The 23,444-nt window shown below is 49.8% G+C and overlaps 7 protein-coding genes across 7 annotated transcripts; 4 read left to right on the forward strand and 3 right to left on the reverse strand.

Moving 5' to 3' along the window:
* Nucleotides 1-1,920: 1,920 nt before the first annotated feature.
* On the forward strand, nucleotides 1,921-5,479 carry EPUS_05730 (uncharacterized protein; the record flags this gene model as incomplete). Its single annotated transcript, XM_007807462.1, has 5 exons — nucleotides 1,921-2,373; nucleotides 2,424-2,903; nucleotides 2,953-3,017; nucleotides 3,067-3,735; nucleotides 3,790-5,479. The coding sequence occupies 5 exons, from the start codon at nucleotides 1,921-1,923 to the stop codon at nucleotides 5,477-5,479; spliced, it is 3,357 nt and encodes a 1,118-aa protein (XP_007805653.1).
* Nucleotides 5,480-6,124: 645 nt separating this feature from the next.
* Nucleotides 6,125-7,262, forward strand: EPUS_05731 (uncharacterized protein; the record flags this gene model as incomplete). The annotated part of the gene is made up of 3 exons (XM_007807463.1): nucleotides 6,125-6,349; nucleotides 6,398-6,789; nucleotides 7,049-7,262. The coding sequence occupies 3 exons, from the start codon at nucleotides 6,125-6,127 to the stop codon at nucleotides 7,260-7,262; spliced, it is 831 nt and encodes a 276-aa protein (XP_007805654.1).
* Nucleotides 7,263-7,814: 552 nt separating this feature from the next.
* On the forward strand, nucleotides 7,815-8,620 carry EPUS_05732 (uncharacterized protein; the record flags this gene model as incomplete). The annotated part of the gene is made up of 3 exons (XM_007807464.1): nucleotides 7,815-7,893; nucleotides 7,941-8,212; nucleotides 8,264-8,620. The coding sequence occupies 3 exons, from the start codon at nucleotides 7,815-7,817 to the stop codon at nucleotides 8,618-8,620; spliced, it is 708 nt and encodes a 235-aa protein (XP_007805655.1).
* A 23-nt stretch (nucleotides 8,621-8,643) lies between these two features.
* Nucleotides 8,644-13,043, reverse strand: EPUS_05733 (uncharacterized protein; the record flags this gene model as incomplete). The annotated part of the gene is made up of 7 exons (XM_007807465.1): nucleotides 8,644-8,866; nucleotides 8,918-11,555; nucleotides 11,645-11,988; nucleotides 12,053-12,156; nucleotides 12,228-12,509; nucleotides 12,569-12,803; nucleotides 12,883-13,043. The coding sequence occupies 7 exons, from the start codon at nucleotides 13,041-13,043 to the stop codon at nucleotides 8,644-8,646; spliced, it is 3,987 nt and encodes a 1,328-aa protein (XP_007805656.1).
* A 928-nt stretch (nucleotides 13,044-13,971) lies between these two features.
* EPUS_05734 (uncharacterized protein) lies at nucleotides 13,972-15,415 on the reverse strand (the record flags this gene model as incomplete). Its single annotated transcript, XM_007807466.1, has 3 exons — nucleotides 13,972-14,961; nucleotides 15,053-15,157; nucleotides 15,224-15,415. The coding sequence occupies 3 exons, from the start codon at nucleotides 15,413-15,415 to the stop codon at nucleotides 13,972-13,974; spliced, it is 1,287 nt and encodes a 428-aa protein (XP_007805657.1).
* A 1,880-nt stretch (nucleotides 15,416-17,295) lies between these two features.
* Nucleotides 17,296-18,714, forward strand: EPUS_05735 (uncharacterized protein; the record flags this gene model as incomplete). Its single annotated transcript, XM_007807467.1, has 7 exons — nucleotides 17,296-17,447; nucleotides 17,505-17,836; nucleotides 17,902-18,058; nucleotides 18,111-18,200; nucleotides 18,260-18,293; nucleotides 18,363-18,586; nucleotides 18,642-18,714. 7 exons carry the CDS (start codon nucleotides 17,296-17,298, stop codon nucleotides 18,712-18,714), a joined length of 1,062 nt encoding a protein of 353 aa, XP_007805658.1.
* A 725-nt stretch (nucleotides 18,715-19,439) lies between these two features.
* On the reverse strand, nucleotides 19,440-23,172 carry EPUS_05736 (uncharacterized protein; the record flags this gene model as incomplete). The annotated part of the gene is made up of 2 exons (XM_007807468.1): nucleotides 19,440-19,931; nucleotides 19,978-23,172. 2 exons carry the CDS (start codon nucleotides 23,170-23,172, stop codon nucleotides 19,440-19,442), a joined length of 3,687 nt encoding a protein of 1,228 aa, XP_007805659.1.
* Between the last annotated feature and the right edge of the window lie 272 nt (nucleotides 23,173-23,444).

Below are 23,444 nucleotides of genomic sequence, written 5' to 3' on the forward strand. Positions count from 1 at the left end.
TGTTGTTGTTATTGCAGTCGCCACTCTATCTATGGTTGAACCTATTCTCACGTTACTGCCACACGCATTAGTGTGGGTTTGGGCGTCATCTACCACAATCGCTCGTTCTACGCCAATATTCGTCACTGCATACTTCAATTTAAGGAATGGTATCCGCACTCCACTGCTATTTACGGGTTTTTGTCAGCTCTTGATTATTGTTGCGACTTGGGTGGCGGCAGTCTTGATCCCAGACGATGTATTCGTGAGTGCCATCACTTATCTCCTTTGAAACTTTCCCTCATGTTCTTAGATCCAAACGATGCTTGCGAGTGTCCCAGTTACATTATCAATCCCGCTGGCCTGGCAAAAGCGACCGAAGAAGGATCAACTCATTTTGGTGGAAGAGACGATCAATACTGTTACTACTTCTGCTACGCCTCAAATTTCAATTCTCACCCCTCCCTCAACACGCGGTGGTCCTACTACCACCCCAGCAACTTTGAGGTTGCCTCCCTCTCCTCCTTCATCAATTCTCAACGGGTAAAAGGGACTATGACGCGAGCGTTGCAGGGGTTCTCTATACTGTGTAAACTCACTTATGTACTTCGTATAAGCTAATAACTATGTGGATAATTCATGTCTCCTGCATGTAGTTGTCTGTGTGAATTTGGAAAGTGAAGAATGCCAGGGTCCCTGAACTGGTATCTTTCCTTATTAGGATTAGTACTCCCGTACGTTTAGTGCAATAATTCTGCTGCAGCCTTGGCAAAAAGAACATCAAACTTCAAGTGCGTCAAATGCTCTCTTATCTGCATTACTCTAACCAGCTTTTCCGGATGGGATGAAATGTGGCTCCTAGACGAGGGTGGAGCTTACACTCCCTATGTGGAGTTGGCAGTCCATTCTTGGAGCACGATGTCGCTCGCAGGTGGACACCCTCGGTCCCTAAACCACCTCTAGTTGTTTCCCTTGTCTTAATTCATGTCCGAATTGTCTAAATCGTTCTGCACTCGCTATAGATGTGATGGAAGACGTAGCGCTACGTTTCCGGAAGACCAATTCTGCCTGGTTACGCTTCAAGGACATCCAGATCAATAAGTTGAGACGACTTGCAGCTCGAGGCGTACTCCACTCTAGGTTAGCTATGCCCGTGACCGAATTGGTCGTCGGGGCGAGAATCTGTTAGGAGAGCGATCAACAGGGGAGCGTCCAGGTTTTGCTTTTGAAATCCACAAAACAGCTGTTTTATCGCCCTGGTCCTTAAAAGTGGATATCACACAAAATGAGTAAGTGGCGCCTTTCTGCAAGTTCCTCAGTGAACTTCGGTCAAAGTCATGGCCGCCATCAACAACTTCAATCCTCGAACAAGTACGGAAAGATAGCTCCGTGTGAGAAGGGTTCGGAGCTTAATGCTACTGTTAAAATATCAAGTATGGTGCCTATCTATCTACGTTGGGATACGATGTTTTCGGCCCATATTTCACTCCGGAGAGAACACTCACTGAACTACACAGTTGAATATCCAAGCCGGTCAATTCGCTTCCTCTCATACTATGTTTCTTGCATACGGACTACGTAGTAAGGAGAGACATAGCTAGGTGGGGTGGCCCAAACGAACAACGACGAACCCGGAAAGGCTTCCACCCATGGTGTAACGAAACTATTGATCTGATGGGCCGCGCACGAAGGCTTTAGCCGTTCGTTAAAAAGCATTCCCTTCCGGGACTCGAGAGCCGATCCTAGTTCATGCCATGCTAATGGTCGAGTCGAAGTCCTCGCGGATGTGCCAAATGGCGCCGTTTCGATCTGTGTTCTGTTGTGGTCCAATACTTATGGCAGCCCATGACACACAACCTATTTGCCCATAACTACGGCTTGTTGCCTTCTTTTGCCCCGCTTTGCTGTGGTTTTCTTTTCATTTGCTACAATCTCGCAATCATGAATCCCAAGACGCCCCCTCCAACACCTGTTTCCAACCCCGTCTGCCCTACGTACGGCCCGTGGAAACTCGTCAGCGTACCCGCAAGCGAAATCGAATCTGATACCTCTCAGTGGTCCCAGGAATTATCAAAGCTAGAAGTCAGTATTATAGGAAAGCATAGTGACGATGCCTACGAAGTTGCTATTGATCCACTTCATCTTCTGGGGCTCAAATCTCAGCCTTGGTACATGAATCTTAACGACAACCCGATACAACCCGGAGAGAGACAGAAAGATATTTATGGCATAAATGCCGCAACCAAGAAAGCTCGTGAGCAATGGCTTCAACGCGCTGCCGGTGTGATCCGCTCTGGACACCAGCCAGAGGTCAATGAAGCTTATCGCGATCATGCCCGATCCAATGGCTTACACGAAGAGCTCGCTAGAGCAATCTTGATTCATGATATAAAGGTAAGTTACCCTTTTAAGCTCTTTAATAGTTTAACTAACATATCTTACAGACATCAATCCCTTTGGTTCAGCAAAAGTTGGCACAAAACTGTGTGCTCTTATTTCTGAACTTGGAGAAAGATCATAGTTCTTCTGCCGCCTACAATTACCTTAGGAGTGATCAAGATGAGTTGCTTGAAAGTCTCCAGTGTTCGTTACGAATTCCAATACCACCCAAAAGGACGAAGTGTGACGAGACTCAAATCACTTCACTTATCCGAGCTCTGCTGGAATTGTCCGGCGGCAGAGTGGAAGTTCAACAGCATGGATTCATTGAAGAGTACACGGCTAGTGAAAACGCCGATCTTTACGCTTCGGTTTTCAACATTACAAGGTTGAGGCAGTTTGGAGATTTCGATCCAAAAGAAATGTGCAAAATGCTCTCGAAGTCTGTGGCGTTCTCTGAGATGGCCATCAGTATCCGATATGTGGAAGAATCGACCGCAAAGATGATGGACTCTCTCCAGGTTGGCTTTCGAAAGGGATACCTAGTACGTACGACATTCTCAAGTTGAACTACTTCGATGCTAATATGATCAGGAACTTCCATCGCAGGTGTTGAGTGGACTCGGGGTTGGCCAAATAGACACATTTGAAGCCTATCTGTAACTCCCCACTACATAAATATGAAGCAATGATACTAATATTGAACAGTACGCATACTTATCGAACCATTCCGCCACTTCAAAGACCGGAAAACAATACGCTACTCCTTCTTACCTGGAGCACGGTGGTGTCTGATCGTCAGCTCGATGTCCTCCGCGAATGGGCGAGTTCAGAAAATGGTCTATACAAGCAGTTGATTAGAGATTTCCGAGATCCCCAGACTGCGGAACAGCTTGTGTTGATCATGGCTGCCTTAATGAGCTATCGACGACTTCTTCCCGACCTCTCTGACGATTCCGAGCGGCCTATCAGGGGTAGCTATCTAGCCGACCTAGATGCTCTCTTGAATGGCTGTTCGCTTGGAAACAGTGGAATAATCGCGCAACGTATGGTCTTTTCGCTGATACGGGTATTCCGTTCCTCCGGGAACCAGTTTGGGGAGCTCACTACGTTCCTTGAGACTGTCCTTGACCGAGAACCTCCTTTATTGCATGTCTTTGACGGATTTTGTGATCAATATTGGAATCGGAGAATCGACAGCCACACTCGCCACACTCATGAGATCGTAATGGTAGAGTTGTCGCATTTGAAATTGCCAAAGCTTAGAGAAGATGGCGACCCAGACTGGGTCACCGTAACGCTCCCAGAGGCACTGCCTGTTCAGGACCATTCACAAAAACCATACAGTGACCACACACTGCCAGCTGTGAAAACGAAGTGCGTAGCTGCTGTATCGCACCTTTTTACCTGTTTATACTGACCTGAAAATAGGTCCATGGAGCAGTCCCATGGTGATCATCCCCCTAAGATCGATATCCCTCATACCATCGAAGTATCCACCGCGCCTAGAATCGCTGAAGATATGACTGCCTCTTGTATCGGCGCAGAATTTTCTTCGAAAGTCCTATTACCGCCCCTGGGCTTCCGCGGGGACCAGTACACACTTATACGAATGTTCAGGGTTGAAGATGAAAACGTGTTGCAAAAACTTGATGCAAACATCGGAAAAGTGAATGAGGTTCCTTGCATCGAGGAGTTGAGCGATGGGTCATGGGAGATTTGTATCCTCCAGTCGCATCGCCGTATCGTAAAGGATGAGCTCTGTAAGATATTCCCTGGCTCAAACGTCGACCTTTACTACGATCCTCTTGAACCTACGGCCAAGGACTCAAAGATCTGGGGTTATGATAAGGCAAAGAGGCTCTATGAAGTATGGTTTTTCGACAGAGCAATCCGGGTAATCAAAGAAGCCTGGTCTGCGGGTGCTGCTTGCTATGCTTACCGTCTGAAAGTCATGTCTGGGCTTAGCGTTGACTTTACGCTGATGCCTACGTACCAAGGCTATTTACAAAGCAAAGAAGACGCCGTCTATCTCCTTGAAGCCTGTCTTAGCGGAAAGCTTGCCCATTCATGTCGAGGGCCTCAAGATGGAGAGGCAACCATCAGTGGCAACATTTTCGTCTGGGAAGCGAGTATCACAGGCATTGATTGCTGGAGGGATGGCATGGAGTGGACTATCTGGGAAGAAGACGGCTTTGAGGTCGGCAAAGCGATCGATGATTCCGGGCTCATGAAGAAGACATTTAATATCCCCGCATATGAGCGCATTCATCATGTAGTGTCCTACTATACTGCATGTGATGCTCAAACCTTAGCTCAGCCATCAAAAGAACTTGACTTAGGGCCCTTCAGCAATCTCGTATCAAGTTTCGATGCTCAGCCTCAGCACCATTTTCACGGAGAGATAGCTCTTCGTCACCGAAGACACAACCATCAACGACAAGGAAGCCCGAAAAACACGCAATACGCCTGCACTTTCAGCAAATGCTTCATGAAATTTGAGAGCAAATATGCCTGGAAATTGCACGAGAACTCACAGCATTTCCAAGTGGAGTGCTGGTTATGCCCTTTTTATCCCTGTACTGACAGCAACCAAACTTCTACATATGGGAATGAAGATGGTAATGGACAGATTAAGACACGAATCTTCTATTCCCGTCGTGACTATATCACACATCTCCAATCTGTGCACTCTGTCAATAACGACACGGTCGATCAACAAATTCGTGAGCAGAGAATTGGTCGAAACTGCCAGAGTCGCTACTGGTGCGGGTTTTGTGGAAAGATTGTGCCGTTGCAGAAGAAGGGGCTGGAGGGCGCCGATGAGAGATTTGATCATATTGGGGGGCACTTCAGCGGTGGGGAGCAAATTGCGAATTATATTGAGATGGACGGTAGTGGTGTCAAAGGAGAAAACCGGGGGGGTGAGTTGGATGGATGCCACACCTCTATCACCTCTTCTGTGGACGATGCTGAAGTCTGGCCTTTCCAAGACGGCGGGGCACGTTGCAACGATGGAATCCACAAGACAGGAATGACGCGCGAGGAAAGTGTTGCAGATGCAGACGAATGGGACGATGATTTCGATTCCACGCCACTTCTAGAGCAGCCTTGCAGTTAGCGAACGCAGTGCCGCCCAGCTCTTACCAGCTCAGTCGCTCCAGTTTTCTAATAATAATCTGCGGTATAGGAGAAGTTATCGGTGACTAGTTCGGCGAGGTATTACTGTTCAATATCATCTCCCATCTTTTTGGAAAAGTGGTTAGCCTGAGTCCCTTGCATTAGTTAGTGCAAGCCGCACCACGTTAACATAATCTTTCTATGTTCTGGGATGATTTTCTTACCACACGTTTACCAATTCGAACAGACCGTAGCGTGTAGGCTATGTGCAGAATTGTAATCCGCAACACAATTCTGGTGCTGCGACTGCGACCGCAATTTCAAAAATAGAGGGGCACTCGTAGATCATCTTCGCTGTAGCATATGTACAAGATCTAACAAAGTCCTCGCGTAGATCCAGAGTCAAAGCTTGCATCAACAACTAACGTCCCAACTTGACTGTCATTGACTCTCTTGTTCGCCCGCTTAATCGCTTTGTCTCTCCGATCCTTAGTCCAGTCTCTCGCGTTCCGGTACGCGGCCGCTCCCTGACGGAAGGTATTTAACAGTGTCGTTCCACCAACCTTTTCTTGTCTTCCTTATCATCAACACATCTATCACCTAACCCTTCATTCTTATTCTCCTTTTTCATTCCAAATATATCACGATGGCCGCTTCTCCGATGTCTGCCCAGCAACTGGTTCAAATACTACGGAGTGGAGTCGGGGCCCGACGTAGAGATGTCATTACTCAGCTCTTCTCTCTCACGGCAGCGGAAATGCGAGGGGTGGTAGCCACGTGTCGCGTAGATGGGAGAAGTCCATCTCGCAGACCATGGGATGCCCGCGAATACGAGCTTCTACGTGATGCCCTATATAATCATTACACCAAGGTAAAATGTTGGGTCAATCTTTGTGGTTACTATTACTGACCAAAATAGCGAGGTTCAGACGATCTTCTTCTTGATTTCACCGGACGCTCCTACACAACTGTTGAGGCCGGCATCACGCTTCCTTGGTCACAATTTATCGGACTCACCTATGAGGCTCCTGATGACTGCGGCGAAGACATTGAGCACGAAGCTATCATGATCTTGATAGGCACTACACAGACCGCTCCGATACCCTTACCTTCCTTAAATCAATCTCTCAACCCCAGCGATCGACTAATCAGTGTCTATGCCACCATACCTACCAGATATTACGCCGGTGAACCCATTGACTCTGAGAATGATTCCTTGGAACCTCCTGATCTCGTCACCATGAATTTGATTTTGCATAGAGGTGTATTCAAACCCGACCCAATCTCTGCACATCTGTGCCCTGTCGATAAGTGTGTACTGTTGCAAGGACTAGCACGGTTCCGAGAGAATCTGAATCAAGCGAATGGACCTTTTCGACAGTGGGTTTTGGACGAGATTAGGAAATACGTCACATTAGACACGGATCATTTGGATATTGTGGAAGACAGGAGCGAAGATGGGGATGAAACGAACGAGAATCAAGCATAGACAGAAGAAGGACAACAGAAGTGAATATCTCATGTTTCCTGATAGCTTGTGTATGCATCTCAGCATCCACTGATGCCTTAGGCAACCACAGCATCGTGAGGGCGGTGACTTCTTACTCCGATCCCGACTCGCCAACGATCTGCTAGACCTTCCATCCCTGGTCGCCCCGCAGCGGTCCGTCACTGTGTGCGCTGCCGGACATCTGTACGTCTTTCACCGCGACTACCACTGGCATCTGCTTTTCGGTTACTTCCAACGGCCAAGAAGAATATCGGACTCGCTTCGAGGGTGGTGAGCCATCGCCCTCAGTCCTACTGTCGTCCTCGGCGAAAACGTCGAAGACTTGCTGCTGGGGAGGCGATTGCAAAGGCCTTAATGGTTGGCGGGCAGCAGGATGTTAAGGGCGTGAAGGAGGTGCTGTTCGTGCGAACAGACATGACAGTCAGAAGGCAGAGCTGTTCAGTTATCGATGGCGCTTGATGAGTTTCTCCGTGTATCAAGTTGCGAATCAACTGGAGTTATACTAGGACTGCTGTGAATTCAATCCAGGTGTAGCTTTATCCGTACCAGTAGCTAGAATTAGAGATTTCCTGTTCCCTTTCAAGTTCCTATGGTGGCGGCCAGTTTCATGACATCAACCACTGGTGCCCAAAAATAACGTATGACCACGTGATACTAAGGAAGACCTAAAATAAGGGTTCGAGGCGGCAGATGATACACGTATCGTTTCAAAACAAGCTCTGCCTGAGGTGAGCACTACCAACACGTTTTAGACATCATCTACAATATCAACTTGACCTCCAACCAGTTGGGGACAACTTTCGCCTGCCATCTAATCTATAGAGACATGAATCAACCACGCAAAAGCAATGATGAACGCGCACTCTGGCGTGCAAAATGTCGCGAAAAGCTGTCTGCTCATCTTAGTAATGTCCCCGTCCGACTACTGCTGCTAATCCTCACAAACAAACAGAAGTGAAATTGGGTCTGACAATACCTGGGGAAGATGTCCGTTTGATCACAGGTAGGGACGATCCGTACCGATGGTCAGGGCTTCCCGGAACCGAACATCTCTTCACAAAGCAGTTAAGCAAGCACTGCCTGCGATCCTATATTGAGATATACCATTGGGTTGGTAACTCCTTTGAAGCACTGCCTAATGATACGGTTGAGGGAGAGGAGCATCCGTCTGGTGCATCACTGAAGCGTGCCGTTCCTCCGGCGGATAGAGATCAGAGTGTAAAGGTTGGTCCTGATGGAAGAAGCTAAACCTAAGGGCTGTCTGATCTTGAATAGAAGCCGCGGCTCCTAACGCAGTCTGAAAGTTTCAGCAGCCGCATCAGGAGGCTGGAAGAGGAGAACCACACCATGAAGAGGCAGTTGGAACGGATGACGGAGACTACGAGCACGGCAGCCAAAGCCCAAAACACGCTGGAGATGTCACTCTCAGCAGCCCAGACGACCATAAGTCAATTAGAAGAGGAGGTTAGCACACAGCGTGAAAAAACAAGGAAGAGCCAAGCTCTCATCATACACTATCAGTCAAAGGCACAAGGCCTGGGCAAATGTATTGCAGATGTCGTGACTGCAATAAGGAGGGTCGAGAAGCAGGAGAGAGAAGCATTAACACCTCCACCCGTCATAGCAAGGTAGGCATATTCTACAGCTATCTAAGACTAGACATCATTCTCGTTGAAAAACAATCCCATCCTAGCACTTTCCATCATTACCTGGTGAGCCTCAATGATTCCAAGTGACATATCATCCATGATGAGTCGCAGAGCTGTGCTGGGGGTGAGGACGAAGAGGACATAATCGGGAATCGAATGGTTGACTATCAATCCTTCTTGGCGGGCCCTTTGCAGTGGCTCTTTCAGCTCAAACAAAATGAATTCAGTGCTAGACAACGTCAGCGAAAAGCATGTCTCTCACAGCGGGTTAGTAACCGACATGAGAGATTCTCCTCGAGGTCCGTAATAGCCACTCCTAGTCATCTCTGTACCATAACCCTTTAAGTCTTGCATGTGCTCCTCATAACGCTGCCGAAATGGTGTTCGGAAGCGGCCACTGAGAACATCGACAAGAAATGGAACGTAGTTCCGTAGACGGTCGGAAAAAGTACCCCAGCTGATTGTTGGGTATGAGCGTTGCCGCCATTCCTTCTTCATTGAGGCGAGCTCGATATCCCAGCATCCACAACATTTATTTCGTCGATGGCCCATTGTCTGTCCTGAATTGACGACTCCACATCTTGAGCACTTTTCGCCTGACATACTTCGCTTAGTAGCCCTGTCGGCTGATTCCCTACGTTCGCAGCCAATCTCCACAGCCAAGTTAGTGGTCTGTGACGATGCTGTGTTGATCAGAATGGAAAGTGATGGCAAAGAGTCGGTTGATTTGATGGAATCACAGTCGTTAGCGGCCGTATCGCAACGCTCGATCGACCACCATGACGTTTCCTTACGGCTCGCATCTTGCGGAGAGTGTTTGAAGGGCGCGTGTTCGCAGCGATTTTCGGCACCTGAGTGGGTAGTATGTGACGATGTTGCATTGATCAGAACGGAGAGTGATGGCAAAGACTGGGGTGACGTGACAGAATCACAGCAGTCGGTGGCCGCATCACAATTAATGCTCTCCGGCCGAGATGAGTAGAAACGTTCAGTTAAAGGCTCACTTGCGCTCTCGAACCCTTCTCGGGCTTCTGCCGCTATCATTCCCGCGTCATATTCAAGATATTCCAATAGAGGATTAGTCTGACGACCCTGCTGCTTTGATTCGGTCTCGCTGAGCGGTTCCACTACCCTGAAATACTCGGAGGACGGCGGGTCAGATAGCAGGCTCTCCGAGCTGAACAAAGCTGGGTCCAAGTAGTCCTGGACTACGCCAGGGCTGTTGTTGGCGGTGGGCGTAGAGTCGGAGGTAATGTTGGCAGTGCTGCCTACCCTTCCGCTATCATCGTCCAGCCAAAAGACGTCCTGCATGGGAGTCCTGTCACCGAAGCCGTCCGGTCGACCGCTCTCTGGGAACAGCTGCTCAGGCGATGCATGACCGTCGAATCCCTCTGCATGGTGGTTGGTCAAGGCCATGCTGTGACTGCCATCATCAAGTTCGGGATAACAGTGAGATGACGGTGATGTCGGGACCAGAGGCTGATCCCTACAAAGGCCCTTATCCCGGCCGCTAGACGGGTTGGGGGTATTTGACCTGGTACACGGGGACCACTCAACAAAGGTCAACCCTGTGGTCTTTGACCCCCAATCCGATTTCCTCCCCTTGGATCGCTTCGTCCTGTGCGGTAGTACCGGCGCTGGACTGGGCGGCAGAATTTCACACCCAGGCTTACCGATAGGAGAGCATTCAATGAACTTAGAAGCTGTTTTCGCGAGCTTTCTCTTCCGACGTGGTCTCGACTCCTCTTCAACCTCTTGACCCAGAATCGGGGCCATTTCGGTAGGATCTACGTCGTCTTGGGCAGGCGCATTTGCGCCGAATCTCCTCCCTTCGGCCTTCCATAGGCCATGAACATCGCTCAGATGATAGCGAAGGGACACTGCGTCTCCCTTCTCGGTGCCGCAGCCGCAGAATCCTGGCCAGGAGCGAATCTTTCTGACGTGCTCATTCTCCACGTGCGCCATCAGAGTGCAGTTCCGGGTCCACTGCTTGAGCCTGCCAGCGGCTGGAAGGCTCTCATCTACGAGACACCAGGGGCAGAAGGCTGGACTGATCAGAGTGTGACAGTACACACGTATCGCACACCATGTGGGCTTAAAGGTGTCGAGATGGCCGCGGCAATGCTCCTCCCACGTGGTGTCGCCGTGGAACCATTTGAAGCAGAGGAAGCAGTATTCCACTCGAACCGTCTTTTCCGCCGCGACGGCCGCTATATATTCTTTGCGGCGGCAGGTGTGAATGTGGTCGGCTCGGCTCCACTTCGCCTCCGGTAAGTTCGATCGACACACCGGGCAGGCTCCATCGACAGGCTCCTCACCAGGACGGTACATGACTTCGAAGCTCCTTGTGGTGAGCGACAGCAAGTCCTGCACGCACTGTAGCTTCTGCTCCCTGGTCCGAGGTTCCGTGGACTTGATCATCGTGGCCAGACGAGCACGCTCCGGCATGATGCGGAAAAGGGTCTCTGCCCGGCTGGCGGCTGTTGACCGGTCCTGCGAGATCCTTCCCCGCGTTTCGATGATGCTTTTGTATCTGTGCTCAAGCCAGTCTGCTTTGCACTGTTCAAGGAGTCGGTTCTTAAGCCAATGCCGATAGGTGTTAAACTTTGATTCTGCGTGCTGGATATCCCTCTGGGGTGCACCAGCTTTCCGGAGCTCGCGGAGGCTTTGAAGCAGGCTGCATGCCTTCGAATCCCGAAGTAACTCTGCCATTCTCTCTGCCGGTAGCTCCTGCGGAAGGCCCAATGCTCGCTTGGTGCTGACGCTTCGAAGTTTCTTGATATGGTCAGTGCGCTGCTCTCCTTTCAGGAGCGCCCCCATTCCGTCGACACCAGCAATGTCAGAAATGTAGTGTTTGTTGCACACGTCTGATGATGCCCAGCCGAGCAGCTTGTTTCTCTCTCCAGCGGTAGCGATTTCTGGCCCCAGAACAGAACGTTAGCTGGCAGCAGCAATCCATCTGGGGGAAGAGACATGGAAGGGCGGATGTGGAGCGTTTGAAACTTACTATCGACAGCATTCGCCAGGGCGCGCCGCAGGGCGTGAATGGTGAGGACGCCATAGTAACCTGCATTCCGGCTCATCTGCTGAAAATAGTATCTGAATGTCGACTCGTCCAGCATGCGATCAGAGAGACCTCCGTGTCTCGTGGCTGTCCGCAAGACTGGGATATCCAATTTAGATGGATCCTTTCGGAGTTCCATCATTGGCTCGTCTTCCGGTACGCGCTGCTCCCACAGCTGGGCTGGGGAGCTGATACCGAGCAGCACGGAATCCCTAAAAGCCATGCGAAGAAGGAACGCCGTGCAATCAAATTTGAGGAGCGGGTATTCGTACATGGTTACCTCGCTTCTGTTGTGGCTATCAGCTCAGTGTGATGTAGAAATTGCGGTGGAACGGGGACTGGAGAACGCACACATGATTCTCGGGATCCTTGTTGCCCTTGACCCAACGTTGTGTGATCTTGAGGACCAACTCTGTGGTGCCGTCTGGGAGAGGGAAGAGGTAGATATGGACGTCCTGCAGGTTCACCGTCAGCTTCAGCCACCATGTGAGTTCCGGGATACCGCTGTCCCCGATAGTGTACTCACCTTCCAAGTTAATCCCTTGAAGATGACATTCTCGGACTTGCCGTCCGCTCCCTCCACTTCCCCAGTACATTTGTGCAGAAAGGCCCCTATGCGGGCCCCTGAGTAGCTGTAGGCGTGTGTAAGGAACGTTATTTGACTCCTCATTTCTTCATGCATGAAAGCAATATCAGGATCGGTCCAAAGGGACGTGATGCAATTGTTCAGATCCTCATCATTGAACAGGTGTTTCTCCCGCTTCTTCGTAGTACAACAACCCTCCTTGATCAAGGTATCTCGGACAAACTGAAGGGGATGGTCAACCCAGACTCTTAGCTGTTTCGAAACTGTGCGACAGGGCTTACTGTATAGACATCTAGCCTTAGCTCATCTGGTATCTTTGTTCCTGTCATCCTTGAGAATCCGCTGAAAAATTTCTTCACGGTGTTTCTGACTGAGGTATCGTTGGGTAATTCATCTAGCCGACCTCGACGAGACTTGCAGTACCATCGCGCGAAGTCTTTAACAAACACGTTGCTAGGGGGAGGACATCCTTCCTGTAGACACTCTGCAGCAGACATCCCTTTGTGTGACATAAATCTGTGTGAGCGTTGTCAGCGATCGGAAAGAGTATAGACACTAGACCTCCCTCGTAAGGAGCTATGCTAAGAAGCCTTACATGACCCACTGATCCAGTGCCTCTTGCTGATTCATTCGATATCTGCCAGAGGGTTCCGCCTCTTTCTGGACCACACGATCTTTCTCCTCGTGCGCTCCAGCGACCCAGCCATTGGCTTCGGCTGCTTGGAAATAGTCTTCTGCAGTACGCTTCCGACCCATGATTTTACAAAGGAGATGACAGTAATAGCGGACGTGGAAAAGGAGGGAGGTAGACTACAAAATAAATATCCCAGCATCCACAACATTTATTTCGTCGATGGCCCATTGTCTGTCCTGAATTGACGACTCCACATCTTGAGCACTTTTCGCCTGACATACTTCGCTTAGTAGCCCTGTCGGCTGATTCCCTACGTTCGCAGCCAATCTCCACAGCCAAGTTAGTGGTCTGTGACGATGCTGTGTTGATCAGAATGGAAAGTGATGGCAAAGAGTCGGTTGATTTGATGGAATCACAGTCGTTAGCGGCCGTATCGCAACGCTCGATCGACCACCATGACGTTTCCTTACGGCTCGCATCTTGCGGAGAGTGTTTGAAGGGCGCGTGTTCGCAGCGATTTTCGGCACCTGAGTGGGTAGTATGTGACGATGTTGCATTGATCAGAACGGAGAGTGATGGCAAAGACTGGGGTGACGTGACAGAATCAGCGGTTTAAGTTGCGGACATCGCTATCCAGGGGGTCAAGAACCGGTCCATGTAAGTTTTGCTGACTGATCAGCTAGTTAGCTAGCTAGCCTGCTCTATTGCGCTCGTGCTTTTGCGCTGTGATTCAGGTACCAGTCCTCCCGTTCCGAGCTCTTCTTACATACTGCGCGAGTAGCTGCAAGTTCTGTCGAGGCAGCAGCCACAGGAGAATTCGCTAGCAGAGCCTGAAGCACATGAAGCATACACTTGTATCCCTTCCATCCCATCTATCAATCGTTTTCACTTGTGTCAGCAACGACGTCCAGTTCTCACCTTAATCTGATCGCGGGTCTGATGACGTGGACTCTTCATTCCCAGCTGCAGCATGACAATGGGCGCTTGTGTTACTCATCTCGACCGTTCGCCGTCAAGCTCGCTCTGCCGCGTCTTTCATGCCCTTCGATCTCACCATCGCTTCATCCTCATTGGCACAACCCCACCCATAATTCCCGTCCTCTCCGGCCTCGATTCATCCTCACTCCGCGAAGGAAGAGCAGACATAGAAGTAGACTGCATCTCAAGGTCCTCAAAGTGAACGTCCGAGAAGTCCTCCTCGCTATCCGCTAACGTCCTACCACCTGGTCCATGACGTCCAGCCAACATGCCACCACTCATCTCCCTTGGCTTCTGGGCTGAATTCGGTAATGGCTTAGCGCCGCCATTTGCAAGTCCAATCCCATTTACTTTCGGACTATCCGTCTCCACCAAAGTCCTTCGAGATCTCAACCCGCTAACCGCCGTCTGCGATGGGGTATGCGTCTGCAAACCGCCCGCACTCCCATACTTGCTCGGAAAAAGTCTGGGCCACGTCCTCTGTAACGGCGTCCTACACATTGGCAGACACGCACAAATCACTGCAGTACTAGCTTCAATCATTGTCCACATCGTGCTCGCCACAGTGCCGACCATGGGATCTTTGGCTTTACTGCCACTTTCTAGAGTTGTGGATCTCAAGATGCTGGTGGCGAAGACGAAGATGCCCAGCCCAAAGACGAAAGTCAGGCCGATTTTTTGGGAGCGGGGCAGGCGGAGAGACCAGATCATGAAGGGAAGTGTGGTTAGAATTATTATGTCAGTGGAGATGTTGTAGATTGCGTTGGCGAGCCAGAAGGCAGTTGTGTTGATGCAGCGGGGATGGGATTCTGAACTCTTGACGCCAGGGTTGTGGTTTGTAGGCACAGGGGGGGCATGGTGATCCCAATAGTAGTTGATGGGAGTACATTGGAAGACAGTGGCCAGTATGGAGGCTATGGCGTATGCGCAGACGATGGCGAAGCAACACCAGCAGGTTTGCACGAACCAGGGTGCAGTGAAGATGCGGAGGTACAGGGTCAGAATTGAGAGTTTGGTGAAGTTGATGGTGAATTTGTAGAAGATTTGGTCGAGATAGAACATCTGTAGAAGATATAAACGGTCAGAGAGCATCGCTTGGATTGATGCTTGTGTCACACGCGGAAAAAGGAGCAGTCTGAGGTCTGAAGCATACCTGAAGGGCTAGTTGGAGGTCGGCCGGATGAAGTGAATTTGACGGCTGTCCATAACCATGATTGACACCAACAAGGTTGACAATACCCAAGGCGAAGAGAAAGATCTAGATAAGCATTTCAGTGTCAGCTATCTGGCAGCCGCAGTAGTCCGGGCTCTGCAAGTCTCTTACCAGTGATAGTCCGATGCACAAGTCATCGATTCCAAGCGTTCGAACAAGGCGAATTCGCCAGTACAATCTGTTGAAGACAAGACCGGCCGCGAGTAAAGGCCCGGCTATGGACGGAATGACAATATGTGCACCATGCCCTCCAAAGCCGAAGTCTCTGGTGGTGAGGTCTGAGGCGCGGTTAACGATATCCATGGTGGTGAGGTTGAAGTGAGAGATATGGAAGTGGATGTGTTAAGAAGTAAGATGAATCAGTGTCTCGGGTTTGAGCGGAGAAAAACGGAGTGAGGGATGTGTACGATATGCTTCCTAGAGAATGCCTCAATGATGAAGAATCTAGTTGAAGGTGGGGATATCAAACAAGTGAATGTGGTGGTTATGTCGGCTGGAGATTGACGGATAAGCTGTGGTTGTGATACGGCCGGATAAGGGTGACAAACGAAATCATGGTCAGGTCAGGTCAGGTCAGGTCAATATCGAAAACACTGCGGATTATATTGGAAGGTGAGTTTGTTCCTTAATGTTGCCACAAGATAACAGTTGACTAGCTTGTCGTTGGATGCCATCGTTGGAGGAGTCGCTGGCTCCAAGAAGAGAAGCAGCGACAAGAAACAAAACTGACGAAGCTAGCAAAAGCAATACAAGACAACAAAAACTCACAAGCTGCAGTCAAGATGCCTATACTTTTGATACCGCAGACACTCAGCGCATGGTGTTTCCCGGACTCAGACTCCTCCTGGGCTCATTCACTGGATGCTGCAGCCTGGCGAGAAGGATGGGAGGAGATGTGCACTCATAACCAGGTACCTTACCAACCAGAACTCAAAGTGCTTCAGGAGCTGGCAGTTAACCCTCTCACTTGTCTTTACCGACTCTGTTTGTGACCTTTGCATTGCAATGGTCAAGTGTATGTTGGAAAGCATCAGGCCATGATCACGGCTGTAGTCCCGCTCTGCGGGCGGCTTCTTGCAGCTTTACTGTACTTATCAACTAGAGCACGGGCTGCGAGGACATGCCACACTCATGAACATGGTATCTGGCCCATGATAGCTCCGTGTCAAGGTGGTTGGCAATGTTTGCTGGGGAAAAGAATCTGGGTGGATGTCCCTGTGGAAATACCCGTTATGCATGAGGGTTATGCATGAGGTCGTGTGACCTGTCAACAACTTTCGGACATTTTGCCATCTGCTGCTGCTGCTGCTTCTGCCTAACTCTGCACGGGAGTTAATACGGAACTGGATCCTTATTGACTTCACAATTCGTAGGGGTTGGTGTCTTAGACATGCTGCGGGAAATTGGAACTTGGGAAATTGGGACCTGCAGCTGCATCTGCTGTCTCCACCTTTTCCCAGCTGCAACTCAGCAACCGCTTGAACTAAACTGCTGCTTATGCCTGGTGAGAACCTGCTAATACCATGTCTTCTACGGAGTACACGCATGAACATCACTATAGTGGCTAATTGATTTCAGCCAGGGTGCTTAGGTATCAACTGTGATCCTGGGAAGGGGAAGGACGGGATACATAGAAGTCCCTTGGTCTATTCAGATCTTTTCAGCGCAAACTGGCACGCAGGGGGGAGATGCCCAGAGCACAAGTTAGGATGAGGTACCCGTTGACTACAACAATTGTACATGCTATTGGGCTGTCCTTTGATAGATTCTCTAAAACACATACCGTGTCGATGAGAAGCACTCAGCTGCAGTGAATACAAGTAGTTTCCGCGGCTTTGCATGCCGATTATTGCAACCGTTCCTTCCTGCTCCTGCTGCTGCGAGTATCGTGAGTTTATCAGCTAAACGGCATTGCTTGTGAATGTGATGGTTAGAGACTGCAATGTAGACATAGCCCAAGATGACTTGTGTCTTTTTCCATGTGTGCCAGTCAATGCTGTTCAGTGCTGTTCAGTGCTGTTCAGAGTGTTCCGTGAAGAGCCTACACTAAGCGTGTAATTCACCTTTGTCCCAAACACTGAATAGATTGATGAGCATCTGCCCTCTGTCAGCAATCTCACTATAACTTTTCTCTAGAAGCACCCTCCTGATCTTGAATTTGTATCTACCATATGAGTAACAAAATGTCGTCAAACCAGCGCGCCGTGATTCTTGCCAGTCTGAGAGGTCAGACATTCCGCATCCCTGATCTCCATGCAGTCTTTTCAGGATGGCCACAAGATACAAGCCGACATTTGCCCAGCATCGTGCCTGCCATGGACAGCATTCTTGACAGGTAAGTGCGGAGCCCTTACTTCTCCCTTGTCCGTGCTCTGACCTAGCCTTTGCTTAGCAACGCATGCAGCGACGCCATGACCAAAAAATTGAAGCAGGAAGATCTTGCTACACTGACCGCGAGGTGGTGGCCAGTGGCAGACCTTGAAACCTTGCTTGATCTAGCACAGTTTGTTGCCTGCATTTTCTCAACAGATGGCATGATCGATCAGGCGTCAGGCCCGGGCAAAGACAAGACTCAAGCCTTCCAAGCCTTGCATCGTAGCACTGACAAATTTGTCGAGCAACGTCTTGACATGTCTCGTGATGCAAAGGTGCCCCGCTCTTCAGACTCATTGATCAACAGCTTTCGTGTGTTGAGCGGCTTGCTTCGTAAACGATACACAATCGGTGAGCATTTTTGCAGCGACCGCAGCATAGCGGGAAGGAATACAAATCTGACCTCGTGACTACAGAGCAGCAGAAGATGTTCCTTGACGAAGCCAAGTTCACCATGGAGATGTTGAATCTTCAGCAAAAGCTCCGGCTCGATGGCAAGATTCCAAGTCTTGCAGAGTACTGCACCTACCGTCAAGGTTCATGCTGCATTAATGCCATGGTCGCCCTGGTCGAGTAAGATCTTGGATTGTTGTCGCCATAGAAAAGGTCATGCTGACTCTGCTAGGTATGGTAACAGCCTGTGCATCCCTGGCGAGGTCATGAACAACCCAGACATGAAGGTTCTCAAGAAAGAAGCCGTACATGCAAATTGGATGTATGTCCTTTCGAATTACTGTACCTGGCTAAGCACCATTCAGCTGACAGGATGTGTAGCACGAATGATATTGTGTCAGTGAAGAAAGAGCTCGTAAGTGAAACTGATAAGTCACTGCTGCTCTAGCTTAGCATGATGCTGATGCTGTAACTTGTGGTACAGGCTTCCGGCTTCGTTGAAAATCTGGTGGTGCTTTGCGCATCGGATGGAAATGCGCAGACTGGTGTCGACACTGCTGTGAAGCATTTGCGGTCATCGGTGGAGCGCTTTGAAGTCGCTGCGGCGAAGCTCGCTACATATTATGCTGGCGATAAAGCCCTCGCTGAAGACATTGGCAAGTTCGTACAAGGATGTCGATGTATGTGCATGGGGAGCTACACTTGGAGGTAAGTGTCTGCGAAATATCAAATTGAAGATGCTGTCAAGCTAATGTTGTCGTAGTCTTACTTCGAAGAGATATGGTCTTGAGGAGATGAAGCGAGATGGTGCTGGCGGGTTGGTGGTTGTGGTTTGATGGAAGAAAGCGTCCAAGGCTTCTGCCGACACATCCGAGGAGTTCATCACTTCTTGTACTCCACCGTACTCCACACGGGTGTAACTCATCATCCCTGCTGCACACACCTCTTCATCTGTCTCAAAAGTTCGCAAGCTTCACTTGTCATTTCGATCATGACCGAGGAGCACATTCGGGAAGCTAGAAAACCGATCGACTGCGCAAAAATGCAGCTACTCATTCTGCATTAGCAACAAAGTGTATATTCAAAGCACTAGATATCGCAGATTCCCCATCACAAGCTCCGAGATCAGCCTGAATTAGTATCGCTCCTATCCATGAGCTTCGTTGACGTATGACCATGTCCAGATAAGCGTCTCATCGACTCGTTTGCTCATGCAAATCATGTCAGACGTCCAATACCATGCCACCCAGCCTGAATCAGATATCTACCAGAAAACCCCCAACCGCCAAAGTATCCATGCAATGGCTTGTTACATAGGACCGGCCTTGTGTAGCATCCCCAATACTTATGTAGAATTGGCATCATAGCTAGGGACAAGGAAGATTGGGCACCTGCAACCCCACCGCTATTCAACTTAGAAGGTATGTGGAGAAACCAGCGAACCGTGAGTCCTGCTCACGGATCAAAGGAAACCCGACTCAGACAGCAATCTATAAGAGAGGAGAGACATGAGTCAGACCCATCTACATCGTTGGGGGTGTGAAGATTTTGTCGTGCACACTCACCTTGCGATCTTCTCATCCTCTCGCTCCCGTGGTTCGATTTGCAAGCTCTTATCATACATCTCATGTACATCGCCAGCTTCTCTCATGTTGCTGAGTATATACTCCTGAAGATCAGGAACAGGATTGAGCGAGTACGGTACGTTCTGATACTGCTGGATGTCACGAATGACCTCGGCTGTCTTGGTCCGCTTGGCAAAATTAATGAGGTTGGAGTTCTTGACGATCGACGCGATTCCATCTTCGATGAATGTCAGATCCGTAAGATAAACACCTAGAAAGGGGATGCATGGCGGGTTTGCCCGGCGAAGCCTCTCCCGATATTCACCAAAGTTCTTGGTGCTGGCCATAAGCTGTCGCATCACATTCAGAGACGTCATGGTCTTTGGGCTGACTTGAGTCCATGTTCGATTAAGCCGGTGTATTGGAGCAGTTCCCAGAGCAGAAACAATAGAGGTAAGGGTAGAGAAATTATTCATGTTGCGGCATTTCTGTATTGGTCAGTCTTTGTGAGTTGGCGTGTACGGCTAAACTCACATCTGCAATCGAAACAAAGTGCTTGATGACGAGTACTCTCTTCTTAACCTCCGACTGTGAGAGTATCATCTCCGCAACCCAGTTCGTGAGCTGGTTGGAATGGAGGATCAAGGACTTCACATTCGGTGCTGGGTCGGGCTCCTCAGGACCAACCTTTTTCTGCCACGTCTTGCCCAGACATTCAGTTGGTTTGATCTTTCCATAGAGCTTAGACTCGATAATGGTAAGCTGTCGTGCGAATTCTGTTGCGTCTATGTCGAGGAACTTGAGCTTTTTCATATTTTTTGGCAAGATCGGGGCGGGAGCAGAATTCGTCAATGTTAGCACAAGTCTTTTAGCAGAAGTGTCCTGACCCTTCAGCCTCTGCTCAACCACCGCCATCAGAGGTCCTGAGCCTGGTGTCTTGGTCGTGGCAATTGAGTCTTTAGCAAATGAGTAGATCCTGTCGAGAAGCTTCCTGCTCTCTCCGTCATTCTCCTCCATCCAGTAATGCTCTAGCCAGCTCTTGAGCACATTCACAACTCGAAAACGCACAAGTTTCTGCTTCTTCTCCTCCCAGTTTGTGAGATCGTGTTGATTGATCCCAGGTGGGGGTTGAATGCTAAATCTTCTCACCAGAAGCTCAAAAAGTTCGCTCGCAGTGGTGAAAGAGCGGTAGGTCAGCAGGAACGTGCCGTTAAATACTGCATCTAGTCTGTCATGGCGGGTGAGCTGCTCCACCAGACCAGTTAACGTTCCATGCTTAAGCTGTGGAGGGGTTGACTTCGTATCATAAAAGACTTCATTCGGATGATCTAAATGCAGGTACCACGGACGGTCCTCCGTCGCGCTCATGCATTCGGCACCTGTCGGCCTTGAGACAACGTCAAGTGGTGTCATCTGTCCAAAGAAACGACGCGGTTTGTCCGTTGGATCCAGACGTCTGATCTTGTCCGATGCCTTGTCAGTATTGTCATATGAGGCATTTTGGCTAGCGCCTGTGAGCTGCGGCCTCGTCAACGCGCCTTTTGCTGGACTGATATGCAGAGGGATTTTCTGACTTGCCTCAGCATCAGGCAATCGTACTTCTTTGAAGGTGTCGTGAGACGCTATTGTGTCTATCAGCAATTGCATCAAGTAAACTATATGTGAAACGTTGTTATCAAATTGCCGGCAAGTGGCTACAATCCTAGCGAGACGCTCATCGAAGGGCGGGCCACGTATCTCAGCCCACTCATCCGGCAGACTGGCGGTAATGCTCTGACAAGTAACAATGAGCTCTGCGACATTGTCATAGGCCTGCTGCTTCTGTGAGCCGAAGTCAAGCAGCTGAGGATTCTGAAAGGTAGAGCCCAGAGGCCCAAGATTGACTGATTCGACACAGGAGATGAAAGGTTTAAAGGACTCAATAACTTTTCCAGCAGCGAGACAGATGGCATCACCAAGCTGGATCTGCCGGGCTGGTGTGATCACCTTCTCCGTAATGTGCAGCTGGTCTTCCAAACGCCGAATGTTTGCAATAAGAGACTTTCTTGCTTCATCGACCCGACCCAAAAGCTTGAGATCGAGGGTCACGAAATGTCCATCACCCCTTTCGGGACTGCCTCGGTCTCCCAAGGAAGTCGTGCTAATTGGATCCTGAGCATCCACATTGTTGTTCTGCCAATTGCCTCCAGTCGTCCTACCTAGCACGAAACCTGGAACTAGTCGGGGTACCTCTTCCCCCCGTTGTTGCCTAGCTACCTCGACATAGCCGTAAACGGCATGAATAACTCCATCAGCTTCCTGCAAGCACTTGGCATAGGCATCTGGACCAGGCCAGTCAGTTGCGGCAATGTGAGAGGATAGAACCAGCTTGGAAAATCTCGACATCATATCCCTGAAATGAGGATAGAGCGCTTTGTTTGTTGAAATTATTGAGGGGTTCCCAGAATGATTGTCAGTTGTCCCTGAACCTGCAGCAAGCAGCATTCTTAAGTGGTCTGAGATGTCTTCGGCTCTGCTAACGAACTCTGCTCGATTGTGATTTTTCACGACCTGCCGATACGCGTGGACAGACTGACTCATGTTATCAGTGAGAGCGTCCCATGTCGTCGGAACGGTGCTTCCATCGTTAAAGAAGTACCTTGGAACGCTTGTATCCTGCGGTAGGCCAATCGGATTGGTCGAAAATGATGTTGTGGTGCCAGCTGTTGTCTCGAGGCCACTTTCTGCATGCGTTGCAGCACTGATAATATCATTTGTTTTCATGTACATATTTGGAGGCGCTTTCCGGAGTTCTGCCACAGGTGATGTATTCATCGAATCTAAGGATGTCGACGTCGTTGAGGAAACACGATCAGAGTTAGATGATCGTCTCTTGTGTGGTAGCACACCGTTTGATGCCAACATCAACGACTCGCCCTCTCCTTCAGAGCCGGAATTGTCCGGGTCATCCTCTTCCCCGCTAAAGCTATGATTTGACATTTCTAGAGGTGCTCGCGTTTGTTCTGGCACAAAGAAATTTGTTCGATCTTGTGGGCCAGTTTCATTCATTGACGTGGGTGTCTCCAGGGGTAGTTCCATCGTGCTGACACCTGTCAGAGTGTTAAAATAGAAGAGTCGGCCGTCCGGTGTAGCCTGCGGTATCCAGTAGGCAGCCTCTTCTTGATCGCCTGACTCTTCACCATCTGTGGGCAATCCTGAGTCGCCTTCATACGGATTCCCTTCTGAGTCCACATCGTCATCTTGTTCACCATCTTGCTCATCATCCGTCCCCGACTCTGCGCTTGCCTCACTCTCGTCGACTCCGTTACCTTCATACTCGCCTGGATCTTCTGGGCCAGATACTACGGCACAGTAGTTGCTGGGAAACCATCCTCGAACGTCGTTGATGACCCCATCCCACCAGCCACTTTCTAATTGTGTAAGCACTTGTATTATGTCACCTTGGCGAAAACTCAGGCTAGTGTGGTCGTCGGCATCGTAATTATACAGCGCACGTACGTAGAGGGTAGGAGGGTCTGGAGTGGCAGTGTAACCATTTATACCCAGCGATCGTTGCGATCTGTGTCTCTGGTAGGAAAGGCTCTCGTAATCTGCAGGTGCAGGCACTTGCTCATTCGGTGACGTTACCTCCGCAGGCTCATCGCTTTCTGTGTATTCAAATGCAGCGGCAAACGTTTCGCCTTTGCTTTGTGCATCGATCTTGTTGGTTGGGGACTCGGCCATCGACATGCTGATGCCGAAGCCTGGTGTTGCGTCTCATCGATCTTCCCCGAAGGCCAAAGCGTTTTCAGTGTTGTTACTCTTGGAAAAGAAAAGGCCTAACATTGATGTGAATCAGGATTCACTGAAGCATCGATGACCATCACTTAGCGCAAATGGAATGGCTGGACGGACAATCGGAGTGGTCGTATCGAGGTGTGTGCGGTTCCTAGGCGCCGGATGGGTGTGTGCCGATCTACTCTTTGACCTCAGGTGTCCAGCTGGGTACTACGCTTCACATC

This window comes from Endocarpon pusillum (genome assembly GCF_000464535.1).
Source record: "Endocarpon pusillum Z07020 unplaced genomic scaffold scaffold692, whole genome shotgun sequence".
Taxonomy (NCBI): domain Eukaryota; kingdom Fungi; phylum Ascomycota; class Eurotiomycetes; order Verrucariales; family Verrucariaceae; genus Endocarpon; species Endocarpon pusillum.